General features: G+C 45.4%; 1 protein-coding gene across 4 annotated transcripts in view; it reads right to left on the bottom strand.

The window, feature by feature from the left end:
• The window catches only part of LOC107394692 (ras/Rap GTPase-activating protein SynGAP), a 91,566-nt gene that overhangs the window by 18,258 nt on the left and 54,300 nt on the right, over positions 1 to 19,008 (bottom strand). For all 4 annotated transcript variants that reach the window (XM_054745165.2, XM_054745167.2, XM_054745166.2 and 1 more), the window contains 8 exons: positions 17,533 to 17,769; positions 15,287 to 15,488; positions 10,460 to 10,650; positions 9,523 to 9,721; positions 7,854 to 8,429; positions 2,475 to 2,996; positions 2,251 to 2,388; positions 1,924 to 2,135 (listed from right to left, as the gene is read on the bottom strand). In XM_054745165.2, coding sequence (XP_054601140.1) covers positions 1,924 to 2,135; positions 2,251 to 2,388; positions 2,475 to 2,996; positions 7,854 to 8,429; positions 9,523 to 9,721; positions 10,460 to 10,650; positions 15,287 to 15,488; positions 17,533 to 17,769 — 2,277 coding nt within the window. The remainder of the gene's footprint in view (positions 1 to 1,923; positions 2,136 to 2,250; positions 2,389 to 2,474; positions 2,997 to 7,853; positions 8,430 to 9,522; positions 9,722 to 10,459; positions 10,651 to 15,286; positions 15,489 to 17,532; positions 17,770 to 19,008) is intronic.

Here is a 19,008-nt window from a genome sequence, read left to right as displayed (position 1 = left end):
GAACGGCCCAAAACGATCTCCTAACACATGGATTTTCTGCTTCCTGATCACATGACGTGTGATGTATGCAGATGAAAATTGACTTTAGAGCTAAGATGTTTGTTCTCTTCGCGGCGGGGGGGGGGGGGGGGGGGGGGCTCGTTCCGATGCCCAAGCAGTAAAAAAATGCTAATTAGTCGTTATTGGCAGTGAATGAGTTACAGGGACATGAATGTTGCCAACCTACACACATCTTTTCTTTTTTTTATGATCTAATTTATTGACTCGATAAGAGTCAGAAATTTGCATAACGATAAATTTTCAATTTATTGCCCAGCCCTAATCCCCGTTCTTGTTCGGGGTGTGATTATAGAGAATAATCAACGGAAAAAGGCATTTTAGTGAATTTGAGGTGATGCGTTTTGGTTATTTCTGCAGCTGCACCCACAAAGGAACTTCAAGAACTTCCTTCAGTCCTTCACAATACGAGTCCTAGACATAAACATGTATCTCAAAACATCTGGAGCTTATAAAAATAGATTTCTGTTTAATGGAAAACTCTCAATTACGGGAATAATAAATACAGAGCAGATGCAGTTGGCGCATTTCAGGGTTTAATTCCACGGGTCATTTTTTAAATAAATTACATTAAACTTTGTCAAGATGTGGTATTTAGATTTTTTAACAGTGGCACTAATGAGCTGTCTTACTCTCTCGACAGATTCTACAGGAATCCCTCTCTTTCATGTTAGATGCACTGAAGGATGCCTGTCTACAGGGAGAGGTTCATGTCACTCAGCACACGAAGGACAAAACCAACCCTCATCTCTGGAGAAAGATGTCTGAGGAGTTTTATCTCTGCTGGCCTCTTCCGGATGGAAAACACCACAAAGCGTTTTAACCGTGCTTTTCTTTTACCAGAGTAATGTAAAATCACTCTGTGGCACTCAACTTGGTTACTAATTAAACCAAAACAAACTGTCTCAGTTCAACTTTTACTATTCCACCACCTCAAAGGTATCTTTCAGGCATTTTTGGAACGTTTTTCTGGGTAAAAGTTGCAAATAATTCTAATCTTACCCACTGCTGATATCCAGGACTGATGAGCCAGCAGCTAGTCCTAAATGCTGCCCTTTTAAAACAGCTGCAGAGTTTGTGCAACATTCATACTGCTCTGAATCTTACATAAACCCAAGGGGGGGTCTTAAAAGTGGCAGGAAACGTTTTAGTGGCCCTCGGGTCATATTCACACGCAGCGGGGGATTTTTAAATGGATATCCTTCCCCGCCCAGCTAGGAAAGGAAAAAGAATTGACTACACACCACCTTGTTTTTAGCACACAAAAAAATAATCCAGTGGTTAGTAAAGCACATTTATAGGTATGTTAAGCCTTTAGGGGGCACTAGTTCCCCAAATTGTTGGCGTCTCTGGTGGAAAACATTTCTTGGACTTGGTATAAACGGGTGCTGTTTCATTTTGCCGCCCATCCCTGCAGATCCGCTTCACGAAGGCTGGCGTTCGAGAGGAGAGCCTCTCTCGGTGCCCTACGCAGTGTATGATGTGCGAGGGCCGGCGCTGACTAGGTGGAAGCTTTCTCTTCTAAAATAATAATCATGAAAAACGTAGGCACTCCGACATGGCGAAAATAAAGCTTTACACACAAATCTTCCTCATCAAACGTCCAGACTCTTTGCACTATTAAAGTACTATTTCTTTACATAAAGTACAGCATTTAATGAACAATTAATACAGTTGATGTGATTTTTTGACCAGTTTTTCTCATTTCCACTGACCATTGTGATTATGTTTGTTGTAGTTATGTCTGGTGTGGCACTCACCTGAACTCGTCCACATTTGTGTGCTAGATGAGGCTAGATAAAGCCGAGCAGCAGCCGGCACCACCTCAGGTCTGCCAGATCTATGTTCAGCCTGAATACTAATCACCTGCCTATGATGCCTTTGATTTGAGAGTCCTTCTCCAGTTGCTGCTGCTTCAGGCGGCGCTCGCTGTCCTCCAGGCGGTTCTGGTACTGCTGCAGGATCTTACTTGTCTGCTGTTCCTGGCTCAGAAGTCTCTGCTCGTACTCTTCTAGTTTGCGGTGGGACATCTTCAGCCGCTCTTTTAGAGAATGAATTTCTTCTTCGTATTCTCTTACCTGAAAGGTGAATAAAGAGCGACTTTACTCGTGCCATCGGTGGTTTTCAGGGACAATAAACAGCCAAGAAAGAGAGACTTGATCAAATCCGGTCTACTGGAGGAAAGGTGCTGACCCTGTCTAGTCGTGATTCATCCATACTCTTGGAGTACTCTTTGAGTTGACCCTCGCGGTCCGGCCGCAGGCTCTCGATGTCAGCAGAGAGGTGTGGCATGTTGGACACCCAGGCCACAGTCCGTTCATTCATGTTCCCCTGAAACAACAACCAAAACGAGTCCAGACCCTCTCACGTGAATGACGGCTTCCAAACATCTTGAGAAAGGAACCCGCGGGACTCACCTGTTTGTTTGCAACGGGTTTGAGCAGATGTGTCTGCGGCGGCTGCAGCTGAGACTGCTGGGACTTCTTGGTGCTTTTTGTGGGAGTGTCCGTCGACTCCTCCGCAGCTGTGGAGGAAACCTGGTTATCTTTAGCTGAGTTTGTCTGGAACGGAAGCCCGGGAGCTGGACTGTCTGTCTGCGCGTCCTGCTGCGTCTGCAATGGCGTCTGCTGCTGCTGCGATGGCGGTGGCTGCTGTTGCTGTGGTGTGGTTTGCTTGCTTTGCCGTGACTTTGGCTGGCTGCCACTAAAGCTTGCATCGGACGAGTTAAGGAGGAGGTTCCTGCTCTGCGGGCGGACCTTCGGAGGCGTGGCAGTGGCTGGATTGTTGATGGAGCGCTGGGACTTGAGGTGCTGAGCGGCGATGGACGTCTGGCGGACTGGATGAACTGTAGTCGGGGGTGTGGCCAAAGAGGCAGGTGTTCCTGTTCCTGTGCCTGTCTGGGATGTCACCCCCATCAGGTGCTGCTGCTGGAGAGACTCCTGACAGGAAACAAGATCATCTCATGTTGAGAAACATGAAGACATTTTGGTCAAATTTTGAAAACTTTAAGCGAAACTTCTATCACAACAAATTTTAGCTAAATGTCTGTAAATCGGTTAAGCTCTTCTGCGTCGGCTAAAAAATGGAAAAACAAACACTTTGCTAAGTCTAAACAACACTTGTTTGTCTTTCAGAAAAAGATTTCATGATCTTCTGGATGGCTTTTCAAAAATCTCTCAGGCAAAGTTCATGGTTTGCTCCACACACAAATTGGCTCTTTAAGGAAAATGCTAAAGACGTTAGCATAGCATGACCATTTTTGGCAGTGAGCGACATTACCGATCAGCGCCAAAAGGCTTCAGCACTCATGGAGATGAATGACGTTAAGGACATGTCATCCTGGGAAAGTACGCCAGGTTTTATGATGTTCACGGGATGCAATGAGACATCGGTTGTGTGACAGAAAACGTGTTCATTTACCAGAAGATACGCCGTGTTTGATGGAGACTGACTGAGTGAGTGAGTGAGTGAGAGGGTGAGTGAGTGAGAGACTGAGGGAAAGAGTGAGTGAGTGAGTGAGTGAGTGAGTGAGTGAGTGGGTGAGTGAGTGAGTGAGTGGGTGAGTGAGTGACTGAGTGAAAGACTGAGTGAGTGAGTGATTGAGTGAAAGACTGAGTGAGTGAGAGACTGAGGGAAAGAGTGAGTGAGTGAGTGAGTGAGTGAGTGAGTGAGTGAGTGAGTGAGCGAGTGAGCGAGTGAGTGAGCGAGCGACTGACTGAGTGAGAGACTGAGTGAGTGAGAGACTGAGTGAGAGACTGAGTGACTGAGTGAGAGACTGAGTGACTGAGTGACTGAGTGACTGAGTGAGTGAGTGAGTGAGAGACTGAGTGAGTGAGTGAGTGAGTGAGTAAGTGAGTGAGTGAGTGAGTGGGTGAGTGAGTGACTGAATGAGAGGCTGAGTGAGAGACTGAGTGAGTGAGTGAGCGAGCAACTGACTCACTGACTGAGTGAGTGAGTGAGTGAGAGACTGAGTGAGTGAGTGAGTGAGTGAGTGAGAGACTGAGTGAGTGAGTGAGTGAGTGAGAGACTGAGTGAGTGAGTGAGTGAGTGAGTGAGAGACTGAGTGAGTGAGTGAGTGAGTGACTGACTGACTGACTGAGTGAGAGACTGAGTGACTGAGTGAGTGAGTGACTGACTGAGTGAGTGAGAGACTGAGTGACTGAGTGAGTGAGTGACTGACTGAGTGAGTGAGAGACTGAGTGACTGACTGAGTGAGTGAGAGACTGAGTGACTGAGTGAGTGAGTGAGTGAGTGAGCGAGTGAGCGAGTGAGTGAGCGAGCAACTGACTGAGTGAGAGACTGAGTGAGTGAGAGACTGAGTGAGAGACTGAGTGACTGAGTGAGAGACTGAGTGACTGAGTGACTGAGTGAGTGAGTGAGTGAGAGACTGAGTGAGTGAGTGAGTGAGTAAGTGAGTGAGTGAGTGATTGAGTGAGTGAGTGACTGACTGAGTGAGTGAGTAAGAGACTGGGTGAGTGAGTAAGAGAATGAGTGAGTGATTTAGAGACTGAGTGAGTGAGAGAATGAGTGAGTGAGTGAGTGAGAGACTGAGTGAGTGAGTGAGTGAGTGAGTAAGAGAATGAGTGAGTGAGTGAGTGAGTGAGTGAGTGAGGAGTGAGTGAGTGAGTGAGTGAGAGACTGAGTGAGTGAGTGAGTGAGTGAGAGACTGAGTGAGTGAGTGAGTGAGTGAGTGACTGAGTGGGTGACTGAGTGACTGAGTGAGTGACTGAGTGAGTGAGTGAGTGAGTGACTGAGTGAGTGAGTGACTGAGTGAGTGAGTGACTGAGTGAGTGAGTGACTGAGTAAGAGAATGAGTGAGTGAGTGACTGAGTAAGAGAATGAGTGAGTGACTGAGTGACTGAGTGACTGAGTAAGAGAATGAGTGAGTGAGTGAGTGAGTGAGTGAGGAGTGAGTGAGTGAGTGAGTGAGTGAGTGAGTGAAAAGTAGCTACTATCTGCAGAAGTCTAATCTGATCTGAAACATTTTAGTTGATATTTTAGTCATTTTATATTTTTGATGACTACGTTACATCATCTGCTCGCTGTTCAACGCTGTTTTTATAACTAGCCTGTCCTGGTCCTGTTATTGGAAACGGATTGATAATTAACTCTAAAAGCGCTGTCCTGAATGCACTAACTGTATAAAAAAGCAGGTGGCTTGTGTTGTTTGTTCAGCAAAAGCCCACGCAGCAGGACATAAATAGCTCAAGTCTACATGACAGCATCATTAAACACTATCATTTTACCACAATGCCTCATAGTAAACTTATCAGCGTGATGGATCGAGAGCCTGTGTGTGCACCGTCAAACCACAGCCACACAAGTTCACAACATGATGTTTCATTTAAAAGCGCTGCACAAAAACACAAGCATCTCTTAGCTACGTCAGACCAGTGACAGTTTCAGTAAAGTTCAAATGGATTCAGGTGTATTTGAAAAGATCGTCTCTTGTTTGAATTTGTCCTTTACTTGCAGACGGATCTGCCGGACACACGCCGCTGAGAATGATGATGATAACGTTGTAGCATCAGCAGCTCTGACAGGTTTATCTGCCCCGGTGGCCGACAGCTAATAACCAGCACAGTTGACACGGGGACGCCGCAGCATGATGGCTCTGGAGCGCTCTGCAGTGTTCAGCAGAGCGCGCGGCGGGGGGGTCCGGTTTGTCTGTGGCGTTTTGAGTACGCCGTCATTACCGTTACATAAAGCACTGCTCAACTGAGGGCCTGTTATGGAACATTTCACATGTTTCTAACTGATTCAACAACTCAGTCAGGGTGTTAAAAATCACACAAAGAATGGTGATGGTCCAAGTATGCTGAGTAATTTAGTTTCAACTGGAACGATGCAGCATCAACGAAACGAACTGGAAAATCTCTAAAGGAATTCTGCAGCTGGTGGTCTTGAGTCCAGCATCAGTTTTGTAATGAAGGCTAATGACCTGATGTTTAAACTCGGGGTGGCCGATGTCGGCTTATTTACAGACATACCAATACCGATATAAACGGAAACCATCCTATGTGTGCTGCCCACCTTGTAAAAAAGAAAAATGAAACTTAAACTTTAAAGTTAAAGTTCCATTAGCCATCATCACTCTGGTGAAAGTAATCTCCACCTTCGACCCATCCCCATGTCGAGTGGTGAGCTGAAGCTGAGACTATGCTCGGGAACTATTTGGTGGTTTAACCCCCCCCCAATCCAACCTCTTGCAGCTGAGTGTCTAGCGAAGAAGCATTGGTTCCCATTTTTTAAGTCTTTGGCGTGACCTGACCGGGATTTGATTTGTGCCGAAAAAACTAAAATATTTTAAAAACTAAACCTCAGATTTTGACATTTTAAGTGAAAGGAGAAGTAGCTGAAGGGTTTGATGTCTAAAATGTGCAAGGTATGTAAAGGTTGTGTCACTGAATAAAAACCGCCACCGATAATGTCCAATATTACATTTTACTGCCAATATCAACCGATAAAATCGGACATCCCTAGTTTAAGCTGTATAAGAAATGTAAAGAAACCCAACAGAAATGTTAAAGCTACAACCAGTGGCTCATTTGGGTCTCTATAGTTACTCCCGGTAGCTCGTAAGGTTGCAATTATAACCACACACTTGGCTCTCACTTCCTCACAGCAAAAGCCAATACGAGCAAACAAGTTTTATGTCTCTACAGTGTTTTGCATGTCATCCTAACAATTCCCCCGTTTTTATTATCTTGTTTAGTAATTAAAAAAATGTGTTTGTGAAACGCCTTGTGATTTGTATTTAGAGATGTGACGTATAAAAAACCCTTTCTTTTTATTTCATCTTTCTTTTATGTTGGATTTATGACAAGTTAAAAAACCATTTCCACCTTTGAAGACAATGAGGTAAAATATACCCGAACTATGGAAGCCCCAGTGTGCCCTCTGAGAGGTTCTGATAAAAAACCACAGCAGCGAGTGATACAGTGGCTGGAGGAAGCCAAAAATGTTTAGACATATAATTTGTATGATGTTGAGGAGAAGTAGTTAAAATTAAATCAAAATTAATTCAGAAATACACTGCAAAAACTGATTTCTAACACAGTTTATCTTAATTTGGTCAAAAAAGAAAAAAATCTTCTCTAGAAAAACAGCATTACTTAAAAATATGTAAATCTTAACTTCTTAAAACTAGCAAATAAATAAAAAATTGGATTATTTTACGAGTTTCAAGAATTTTAGCCAAGCAACATTTACTTGAACCAACTGGCAGATGTTTTGACTCAAAGCAAGAACATTCATAATGAAGAAGATTCATCTTACTTTATAAAATACAACTTTTTCTACAGATTTGTTTTTCTTTTTAGACTAAAAATAAGATTAAATGCCTGAAAGTAAGTTTTTTTAATTATCTCGGAAATCAGTTTTTTCAGTGTGAATTTTTTTAAACTCCCATTTTGCATGTGAAAACACTCCCTCATCAAAAACTGTATTAACATTCAAATTTTTGAGCTACAAAGATATTAATGCGTTTTAACACAAATAGATCTTTTACTGTCCTAAAATATCTGCACAAGTGAAACAGTATTATGATTTAGTTCAGATTATTTCACTTTTATTTTGAAAGAATTTGCAACGTAAAGTGTGGCATGTCATTGGCATTGAAGTGTCTTCCTGTGTGTGTGTGTGTGTGTGTGTGTGTGTGTGTGTGTGTGTGTGTGTGTGTGTGTGTGTGTGTGTGTGTGTGTGTGTGTGTGTGTGTGTGTGTGTGTGTGTGTGTGTGTGTGTGTGTGTGTGTGTGTGTGTGTGTGTGTGTGTGTGAACAGGTGCGAGGCTCCTACCTGCACCTGCAGCGACAGCTGGTGCCAGGCGAAGTCGTTGTTCTGATTCTGCCGGGTGAAATCATCGCTGTAGCTGTGTGAGTGGACGATGCTGGGCTGCACCAGGCTGCTCTGTGACTGCAGGGCGGACAAGTCCTCGCTGCGGGAGAAAGCGCTGTTGCCAAAGGCTGGCGGGTAGTCGGGGTGGCCATTCTCGTGCTCAGGGGTGAAGAGGAGAGGGGGAGGAGCCTGGGACTGAGCTGGGGAGTTCTGAGCAGCCAGATGGAATAGCGGGTTCTGGAAAGACAAGGGGAAGTGCATGGCTGCCGCCGCCTGCTGTTGCTGCTGGGAGAGGGATTCTGTGGGCCCCCCTACGTGGCCCATCTGACTTAGTCTCAAACCAGAGCCGGACGAGCTCGGCGGCAAGTGGCCTCCCATTCGCAGAGGACCGCCCAAGTTCCCAAAACTGTGGCCGAGGCCGGCGATGGAAGCTTGAGAGGAGGCGAGCATGTCTCCCACTGAGTTCAAGTTGGAAATGCTGTTCATGCGAGAGTCCTGAAGGTCCATCATGGAAACACTTTTGTTCACACTGTGGACCTGGAACACACAAATACAGGATCACTAACAAGAAAGAAGGTGTATCAGATGGAGAAATACAACAGCAGCATTAGCTCGCATACTGGGTACTAGCTCGTTAGTTAAAAAAAGACGGTAGTCCGTAGAGGTTTAAAAGCAATGGATATAGTGTATAAATGATTGCCTTGTGAGTCATTTTCTATGGAAAAACGGTCATGTGTTCATGTTTTAAGAGGTAGAAGTAGGTCAGAAGAATGAAGGGTGGGAAACGGCAGGTTAACAAGTTCTACTCATTAATATTCATGATATGCAAATGTCTCGCTTCTGACTGGCTAACAACAACGTGACTCTTCCACTGCCTTTGCAACGCTGATGTTTTATCTCCGAGGATAAAACATGTTGTGGAGTAACTAATGCTAACAGTTAGCTTCTACTAGCTGAGAAACGCTCTGCTCTCTCCTGGCCCCAAAAGTGGGCGGGGCCATGAATACTAATATTCCTGTGACCTGATCGTTTTCCAGTCTTTTTCTTTTATGCGGCTGATGGGGTTTTTAAAAAATGTTCACATTCGGCATGCGTGTGCAACTTAAGAGCGACCGAACACATTTCAAAAGGAGTATCACGGTTTCTCAGTGAACAAAATCTTGTGAAAAAATACTTTTTGAACAAACTCAGTTTCGAGATTCGCCAGCCGAGCTCAAAACAAAAGTATTTAAGCTATTATTTATATCTTAATTCTTTCTTTGCATGCTTGATGTTGATGGTTTTATGGAAATATGGTGATTATCACAGTAGAAAATGTTCATGATCATGATTATTCAGTGCTGGTGCTCCGTCTTGTCCAGATTTTACGATGAGAAAAAACTCACACCAGAGCTGTGAACATCTGACCTCTTGCCAATTAACCTAATAAGCTGAAAGTTAATATAACAAGATCATATCACACAAAATCACTTTTGGCAACTTTAAAACATGTTGCTGGAATCGAGTGATATTTTTATACTCTAGAAAAGACAGAAGACGTTTTAGAATAAAACTTTTAGCACATCCTCAGTTTTCACCTTCGTTTTGTACCTGCAAAAGCCAACTAAAGTGGGATCAAAACCACGTCTACCTTTGGATCGGGCTCCGTGATGTCAGAGCTGCTCGTGCAGTATGCGGGGCTGGATCGGGCCAGAGGCGGGCGAGTGACGTAGAACACTTCCCTCGAGGAGCGGAGGTCCCGTTCGGCGTGGCGTCTCAAATTGGACGACAGAGATTCTACGGCTGAGACTCCGGTGGTGGGGGACGGAAGGCGGGAGATGTCTATGGAGCTGCAGACAGAGAGTTATTACAACAAATTTGCACGGTCGATCCCGTCATTTATCATCAAACTCGGTCGCTTCAGTGCAGGCTTTTGGTTCTATTCCTTGATGTAAGTGAAGGGTTTGAATCCCACGCAGCCATATATAAGATTTCACAGCAGGCATGAATTACAAGTCTAATTATGCAACTGTTGCGTAATAACACCCGGGTGAGGAGATGGAGTGACACCTTTGAGGCTGGCGACGGCAGGTGTGTCGCTCTTGTTTCCCTGAGCGTTTGATCTCTGCCCTCTCAAACCCTCCTGAAGCAGATTTGTGTCACTCTCAGAGCTCCGTGTGGTCATTCAACTCTATTCACCTTCCTTAAAGAGTTCCTGTTTAATGTAGGAGCTGTCTCCGGATAATCACAGAGAGCTGAAGTGGATTAAAACAGAGCGAGAAAAGGTTCGGGTAAGAGTGTTTGGGTGAACAGATGGCGCTGGCAATTAGCGATTGATAAACTGCTTTGAAAACCCAACGAGGTGCGTTAGCATTAAGAGGTTTTAGAAATATGCCGGCGTTGTTATAAGCAGGTGAACGCTCAAGTATTCTGTATCCTCAGCCTCTTAATAGCACCCTGGTAGAGCTGCAAATTCTGTATTTGTATACAACATCGGTGCATATTTGCAGTAATGGCTGTGCGTCTTTATAGAGCAGGAACCAGTCCTGCTTTGGCACAAAAATGCACATAAAAAGACGGCAGAATACCTGTTTAGATCACGCATCATGAAGCTTTGGAAGTCGGAGGACGTGAGACGGTTGAAAGAAGGCCGAGAGAAGAGTCTGTCCTTCGGCCTGTCCGACTGGTGGTTCGTAGGCATGTGGAGCTGTGGGTTCCTCAAGGCGACGCTGATGTCATTCAGCAGCCGAGGCAGGGGTCCGAGTTTGAGTATGGCGTCCTGCAGGAACATAACTGTAGCGTATTTAACTACATACTAGGATTTAACACTGTTTGCTATCAGTTTGGTTAGATCCTGAGAAAAGATCAAACAAGCTGACAAATAAAGCTTCTATCATATATAAATATCTAGGATATTATATATTCGATAGAAGTTCATATGCCTACGAGCTTGGTCTATTTTTAATCCAAAGATTAATTTTTAATTTAAGATAATTAAATTTAATAGCAAAAGTTTATTTATTGAATCAGAAGTTTAAAGGAATCTTTGCTGATTCAATAACCAAAAATATACACAGTTTCTGCGTTTCATTTCAAAGAAGAGTCAAAGTGTTTTAAAAAGTTTTGAATTTATTACTAACACTTTTAAAAATGACAATTTAGAAATGACAATTTTTAACAGCTTTGATATTAAAACTTGTTTTTAAATGCAAACCTGTGACTGAATGGAAACTAAAATGAAATGCGAGGTTTTGGATGCTGGAACGTCACCTCGCTGGCGGGGAAGGAGCCGGAGCTTGTGGCAGAGGTTGAGCGGTACCGGCTAGATATAGTCGGACTCACCTCGACACATTGCATTGGCTCTGGAACCCGAGACCTGGAGAGGGGTTGGACACTCTACTTTGCTGGAGTTGCTCCGGGTGAGAGGCGGAGGGCTGGGGTTGGCTTTTTGTTAGCCCCGAGACTCTCTGCCTGTGTGTTGGGGTTTACCCCGGGGGACAAGAGGGTAGCTTCCTTGCGCCTTCGGGTCAGGGAACGGGTCCTGACTGTTGTTTGTGCTTATGGGCCAAATATCAGTTCAGAGTACCCACCCTTTTTGGAGTCCCTGGGACGAGTGCTAGATAGTGCTCCATCAGGGGACTCCATTGTCCTGCTGGGGGACTTCAATGCTCACGTGGGCAATGACAGCTTGACCTGGAGGGGTGTGATTGGGAGGAACGGCCCACCTAATCAGAACTCGAGCGGTGTTTTGTTTTTGGACTTCTGTGCAAGCCGCAGTTTGGCCATAACGAACACCATGTTCGAACATAAGGATGCCCACTGGTACAATTGGTACCAGGGCAGCCTAGGTCACAGGTCGATGATAGATTTTGTAGTCGTATCATCTGACTTGCGGCCGTATGTTTTGGACACCCGAGTGAAGAGAGGGGCGGAGCTGTCAACTGATCACCACCTGGTGGTGAGTTGGATCAGATGGCAAGGGAACATGCCGCGTAGACCTGGCAGACCCAAACGCATAGTGAGGGTCTGCTGGGAACGCCTGGCAGAAGAACCTGTCAAGACGGTCTTCAACTCCCACCTCCGGCAGAGCTTTGACCACGTCCCGAGAGCAGTGGGGGACATTGAGTCCGAGTGGGCCTTGTTCCACTCTGCGATTGTCGAGGCGGCTGTTGCTAGCTGTGGTCGTAAGGTGGCCGGTGCCAGTCGTGGTGGCAACCCCCGTACCCGCTGGTGGACACCAGAGGTTCGGGGAGCCATCAGGCTGAAGAAGGAGGCCTACAGGGCGTGGCTGGTCTGTGGGTCTCCGGAGGCAGCAGACAGGTACCGGATAGCCAAGCAGGGTGCAGCAGTGGCAGTTGCCGAGGCAAAATCTCGGGCGTGGGAGGAGTTTGGTGAGGCCATGGAGAAAGACTATCGATCGGCTCCAAAGAGGTTCTGGCAAACTGTCCGGCGCCTCAGGAGAGGAAGGCAGCAACTCACTCACACTGTTTACAGTGGGGATGGGGAGCTGCTGACGTCAACTGAGGCTATAGTCGGACGGTGGAAGGAATACTTTGAGGAGCTCCTCAATCCCACCAATGCGCATTCCGAGGAGGAACCAGAGCTGGGAGGCCTGGGGATGGACTGTCCGATCTCGGGGGCAGAAGTTGCTGAGGTAGTCAAACAACTACACAGCGGCGGAGCCCCGGGGGCGGATGAGGTTCGTCCTGGGTATCTCAAGGCTATGGATGTTGTAGGGCTGTCATGGTTGACACGTCTCTACAACATTGCGTGGTCATCGGGGGCAGTTCCTAGGGAGTGGCAGACCGGGGTGGTGGTCCCCATCTTTAAGAAGGGTGACCTGAGGGTGTGTTCCAACTATAGGGGGATCACACTCCTCAGCCTCCCTGGAAAGGTCTACGCCAAGGTACTGGAGAGGAGGGTCTGATCGATAGTTGAATCTCAGATAGAGGAGGAGCAATGTGGTTTTTGTCCTGGCCGTGGAACTGTGGACCAGCTCTATACCCTTGCAAGGGTGATGGAGGGGGCATGGGAGTTTGCCCAACCAATCCACATGTGCTTTGTGGATTTGGAGAAGGCTTATGACCGTGTCCCCAGGGGCACCCTGTGGGGGACGCTCCAGGAGTATGGGGTGGGTGGCCTTCTGTTAAGGGCCATTCAGTCCCTTTACCAGAGGAGCGTGAGTTTGGTCCGCATAGCCCGTAGTAAGTCGGACCTGTTCCCAGTGAGGGTTGGACTCCGCCAGGGCTGCCCTTTGTCACCGGTTCTGTTCATCACTTTTATGGACAGAATTTCTAGACGCAGCCGTGGTGTGGAGTGTGTCGAGTTTGGTGGCAGGAGAATCTCGTCTCTGCTTTTTGCGGATGATGTGGTCCTCCTAGCTTCATCCAGCTCTGACCTTCAGCTCTTGCCGGGTAGGTTCGCGGCCGAATGTGAAGCGGCTGGGATGAGGATCAGCACCTCCAAATCTGAGACCATGGTTCTCGACCGGAAAAGGGTGGCTTGCCACCTCCGGGTCGGGGGAGAGGTCCTACCTCAAGTGGAGGAGTTTAAGTATCTCGGGGTCTTGTTCACGAGTGAGGGTAGGAGGGATCGGGAGATCGACAGGCGAATTGGTTCGGCGTCTGCAGTGATGCGGACGCTGAGCCGATCTGTCGTGGGGAAGAGGGAGCTGAGCCAGAAAGCCAGGCTCTCAATTTACCGGTCGATCTACGTCCCAATCCTCACCTATGGTCATGAGCTTTGGGTAATGACCGAAAGAACGAGATCGCGGATACAAGCGGCCGAAATGAGTTTCCTCCGTAGGGTGGCCGGGCTCAGCCTTAGAGATAGGGTGAGGAGCTCGGACATTCGGGAGGGACTCGGAGTAGAACCGCTGCTCCTCCGGATCGAAAGGAGCCAGTTGAGGTGGTTTGGGCATCTGGTCAGGATGCCTCCTGGACGCCTCCCCGGGGAGGTGTTTCGGGCATGTCCTGCCGGCAGAAGGCCCCCGGGTCGACCCGGGACACGTTGGAGAGGTTACATCTCCAATCTGGTCCGGGAACGCCTTGGGGTCCTGCCGGAGGAGCTGGTGGACAAGGCCGGGGAGAGGACGGCCTGGAGCTCCCTAATTGGGATGCTGCCCCCGCTACCCGGACCCGGATAAGCGGAGGAAGACGAAGACGAAGACGAAGGTTTTGGATGCGTGAATGAGGGGCTGGTGCTTATCTCCAGCGGTCAATGGGCTATCAGGCGGGATACACCCTGGACAGAGTGCCAGTCCATCGCAGGGCACCAAAAAGTGCTACTATCTGCTAAACAAGCTAGCTTGAACATTTTTGTCATGCCTCTTAACAACGTTCTAACATAAATAAATCATGGAGACAGAAAAGAAACAAATTATTTAAGTGGTTCTCACATTTGTCTAAAAACCTCCAACAATAAACTGGAAAACTTTACTGTCATGGTCTGCATTTGCGTCTCCCCTCTTGTGTCTCCTTGTGTTCTCCATCCCTCTCTAGGTTCTCCTTTTGTGTCTCCTAGCGCCCTCATGTGTCCTTGCCTGCGTCTTCCTCTTGTGTCTCCTGGTGTTCCCCATTTGCCCCCAGATCTTCAGCCCTCTAGGTTTACCTCCTCAGGCATCCCCCTCCCAGGTCCTGTGCTCCCTTGGCCCCCTTTAGTCACGCCCCTGTAGTTTTTCTTTCTGTAGTGTTTTACTTTAGTTTCAGCTTCCCCCTTAGAATATTAGTTATGTTTGCTGCCCTTCTGGTCTTTAGGTATTTCTCTTTGGTCATTTTCCTTTAGTTACAGCTGTTCATGTTGTTAGTCTCTTTAGTGTGTTTTTCCCACCGGTGTTTGTGGTTTTTCTCCCCCCTTAGATTATTAATTATGATTCCAGCTCTTCTTGTCTTTAGGTTTTATTCTTAGATCATGTTAGTTTCCTCCCTGATTAGTAATCGAGTTCACCTGATCTCTCTCTCCCCACACACCTGTAGTTCATCTCCCTCTCATCCTCCCCAGTGTATAAAACCCTGTCTGTGTCTCAGTATTTTCGGCTCATTGTTCTTGTCAGTCTGGTCTCATTCCTGTTCCTAGCCTCTAGTGTTTCCAGTGCTTCTAGTTCTCTAGTGTTTAGATATTTGAATTTTTGGATTTTTGGTATTGACTCCCTGCCTCTTGGCAGGATGTTATTAAAGGATTTTATTTTCATCATCCACCTCCTGCCTCGTTCATCTGGTTATCTGCATCTTGGGTCCTAAACATCCTCCTATACCAACTTGTGACATTTACATTTTTATTCCTCCCAGATTTTACAATCGCTACTGTAAACTGTGGTATACAACTATTTTATGGCGTTTAAATTATGGATCTTCCAACATTTGAAGAAATCCGTGGTCAGAGCATATGTGATATCTGTGTATTATTTTTTCTCCCACCTTGCTAAGCTGGCCCATGACCTCCCACAGTAAACTGTGGAGCATAGACAACTCTCTGCCCAGGTCGATGTAACCTTCGAAGCCTCCGGCGTTTCCTCCTGTGTCCATGTTGGAGATCTCATAAAGGAACTGCTGCATTGAGCCCCACTCCATCTCCAGGAACTCGTTCATGAAATACATGAATTCTTCTTTAGGTCCAAATCTGTGGAAGTTCAGATATACATTTTTTAGGAATGTGAAAACAAAGTAGGACCCATATAACCCTACAAAACCACACGTATCATAGGTTTACACCTGATTTATTTATGTTTTGAGACGTTTGATTTTTGTGACCTGCATGTTAAAATTTGTATTTCTTTTTGTTTTTCTAAGAGCTCTGCCTCTATAAAATGGTTCTTTCATTAAAAACCTTTTATCCTCTAATGGAGAAGATAATTTTTACAAGCAGAGAAATGCTTTTTAATTTTTATTTCTTATCAAAATGTAATAAATTTTTCATAGAACTAGTATTATTATTTTAATGAATCAGGAGATATTGCACCCCTAAAGAATGTTATAACCACCTCAGTCGTTCTCCTGATCTGGCAATATTCCGTTAGCTTTAGCTTAGCATAAACAATGTAAGTGAATGGTAACAGCTAGCATGTCCTGTGTAAAAGTCATGAAAATTAATCATTATTATGAGCCCAATTTTTCTTGGTGATCTCAATAATCACATCGACTGCAAATAAAAATAATAAGTCACATGCAGGAAGTACAGGAGCCACTTTAGACTTGAGACTACATTATTACAAAGCACTGCTCAAGGACATGAAAGACATCTACTTCTGTAGACACAAATGTGTGAACTGTACTACAGTTTTACCTCTATCATTTGGATATTTTGTATTTCTAATGCAAGAAATGTATTCTTGCCTGTGTAGAAAAGGGAGACATTATAAACACACACACAGTGGCAACACAATGTTTTTTCACAGAATTCCGTCCAATGTAGAACGAAGACAACGGTTTGCTGCCCTGGGAATTCCTCCAGCACCCTTGGAGAAAATAATTTAATATCTGGTTTAGCAGGAGCATGTCCCACCAGACGACTGGAATGAAAAAAATGGGATCATTGAGTATTTTCATGACTTTCACACAAAATGCTAGCTGTTACCATTGACTTACATTGTTTATGCTAAGCTAAAGCTAACAGAATACTGTATTTTTATTAAGAGGATAACCCTGGGAAATATGGCAACAAACTAAACTTCTCTTTAATTAAAATAACAAGTAATCCGTTTAAGTTTGAAAACGGAAAAAGTTTTTCACAATTAATGATTGTATCTGGCTTAAAAGGGCTAATAGTTTCCTCCAATATTTATGGGTGATATCTTAAAATTTCCCTGTTATCCTCTTTCATCTTTTCTCCTTTGATTGAAATACACAACTTTAATAGTACTTTTAATAAATGTGCACCCAAATGCAGCAACATAACTGAAGCTCTCTGCAGATTTGTCGGGCACATTTTTGTTGTAGTTGATAAAAATCAATCTTGTGTATTTAGTTTCTTTTTAAGCCATTTTATGTTTCGCTCCTAACTTTGGGAACAGTGGGCAAGAAATGTATTTAAATTATCTTCTTAACCAGCCCCTTCCCTGCACCCGTTCCCCCTCTCTACCATCCACTCCTTTGTTCCCTCCTCTCCATGATTGTCAAGTTGTTGTTGTTAGCCTCAAGGGCAACGTGCCGATTATCACTTGTAAGTCGCTTTGGACAAAAGTGTCTGCTAAAGACATAAACATAAATTAAATTTTAAGTTTTAAATCTAAATAAATCTAAAATATATTATTTTAAGCTTTGTAAAGTCAAGAAAAAAATCCACAATCAGCTCCACCATAAAAAGTCATGTGGGTTTATTTTAAAGTATGTGCTACAAAGCAAACCAAACATTGTGAAGTCTTCAGATGAGTTTTACACCAGTTTCCTATAACCCAGCTTCAGAGGCTTAATCAGAGGTGAATAGAAAGTCAGGGGAATTTGTCGGTGTAATAACAAATATGTCAGTGGAGAGGGGAAACACAAAATGTGTCTCAGGATCAAGGATCTGAGCTCAGTGTGTGTGATTAACAACTTATACCCTCACACTCCAAACTGCAAGCCTCGATTTCCGAGATGGCACCCTCAAATGTGCCCAACACCAGTGTCCGCAAACCTCAAACCGCGCCAAATAACCAGCAGAGGACGGGTCGTGAGGAGACACTCACTTGCTGAAACTGGCCAGGTTCTGCATCACCTTGGCAATGAGCGTGAGCGTGCGTGACGTGCGCTCGACGGGGTACTCCTGCATTAGGTTGAACAGGGACGGGGACATGATGGCGGGGCACATAAAGCGCAGGAACAAGGAGGAGCTGATGAGGCTGTCGGCGAGGTCCTCTCGTCCGCGCTCGGCGCACCTGGCTCTCCACGAGGCGAAAACCTCCTTTAGCTCCCGGGGAAATATGCTGAAAGGGGGATTTTATTGTCAACTGTCAGGGAACGTAGCGACATGAAATCTACAGGAAACTCAAAATTCATCCAAACATTTCACTCTGCTAAAGGTGGGGTTGAGACAGGGGGTGTTTCTCAATGCCAAGGAACTTTGCCTTGATGTCTTGGCCCCGCCCCGGTTGCCTAGGAGATACGTCATCGGGAGCCGCCAAGACGTGTTCCAATGTTCGTGTTCCACCGAGGCGTGTGTTCTCTGTTTGTTAGCCGTTTAGCTAGCTGAGCAAGGATACACGGGAGGTGTCTTGTAGCCTAGCCTTGGTCAAAAATTACCCAGAATACACGGCGGATCAGAAGCCGGCAGCTACTTCTGGGAAAAATTTCAAGTTTAAAAGTAAGTCAACTAATTTAAAATGTTTTTTTAGAGCCAAAGAAGTTATCTGTTGTTGGTGAGTTGCTTGGTAGTTGTAGCTTCGATGGCTAAAGGGTAGTAACTCACTTATATATTTAATTTAATAAACATATACACAATTTAAAAAGTAAAAGGCTCGTTATGTATTTATATTGAAACTAATACGTATAAAATATAACGTTATTTCCTGTGTCACGTGACGATACGTGACCGCCGTGGAAGCCACAGTCACGTGATGTAGGTCTGTTTCATTTAACTGTTTTCTTTAACCAAGGAAGGACAGTGTCCTCGTAAGCAAGGAGCCTGGCCTCGCAGAACATCGCCTCTCAAGGCCAGACGCCTTGACATTGAGAGACACCCATGGAAATGCTTTTCACACACTTGGTGGCAACCAAAAAAATGTATTAGTCAATCCCTTTGAAATGTACAATCCTGAGAAAACCTTATCCAATCATTGTGATCATCCCGCTACTAGCTAGCGCAGTACACTGTATTAGCTATACGAAATTGTTACCAAGGATTGGATATCTAGCCTGAGTGGAAATAGAGGCAGACATAAACCCAGTCCTCCCCGCTGGATCTCAGATCTGGGTCCCAGTGGCTTCTTTCATAAACCTTCAGTGGTGACACAGTCTAGGGAACTCCAGAGTAAGAGGAGTCCGTCAGAAACCTGGAGGCTCCACGGCTGTTAAGTACTCGCGTTACATTAGGAATTATGGCAGAAAATTTGCCATAAGCAGGTCGAAAAGGAAAGATTTTGTTACGCTTTTATGGTTGTTTGATAGTATCCATTGCTTTCAGCATTTTTCTGTGTGGAGCCGTGGCGTAGGGGCGGGGCCAAAAA

The sequence above is a fragment of the Nothobranchius furzeri genome, chromosome 19 (assembly GCF_043380555.1).
Source record: "Nothobranchius furzeri strain GRZ-AD chromosome 19, NfurGRZ-RIMD1, whole genome shotgun sequence".
Taxonomy (NCBI): Eukaryota; Metazoa; Chordata; class Actinopteri; order Cyprinodontiformes; family Nothobranchiidae; genus Nothobranchius; species Nothobranchius furzeri.
The sequence above is the reverse complement of the archived record's forward strand: the minus strand, read 5'-3'. Positions and strand labels throughout refer to the sequence as shown.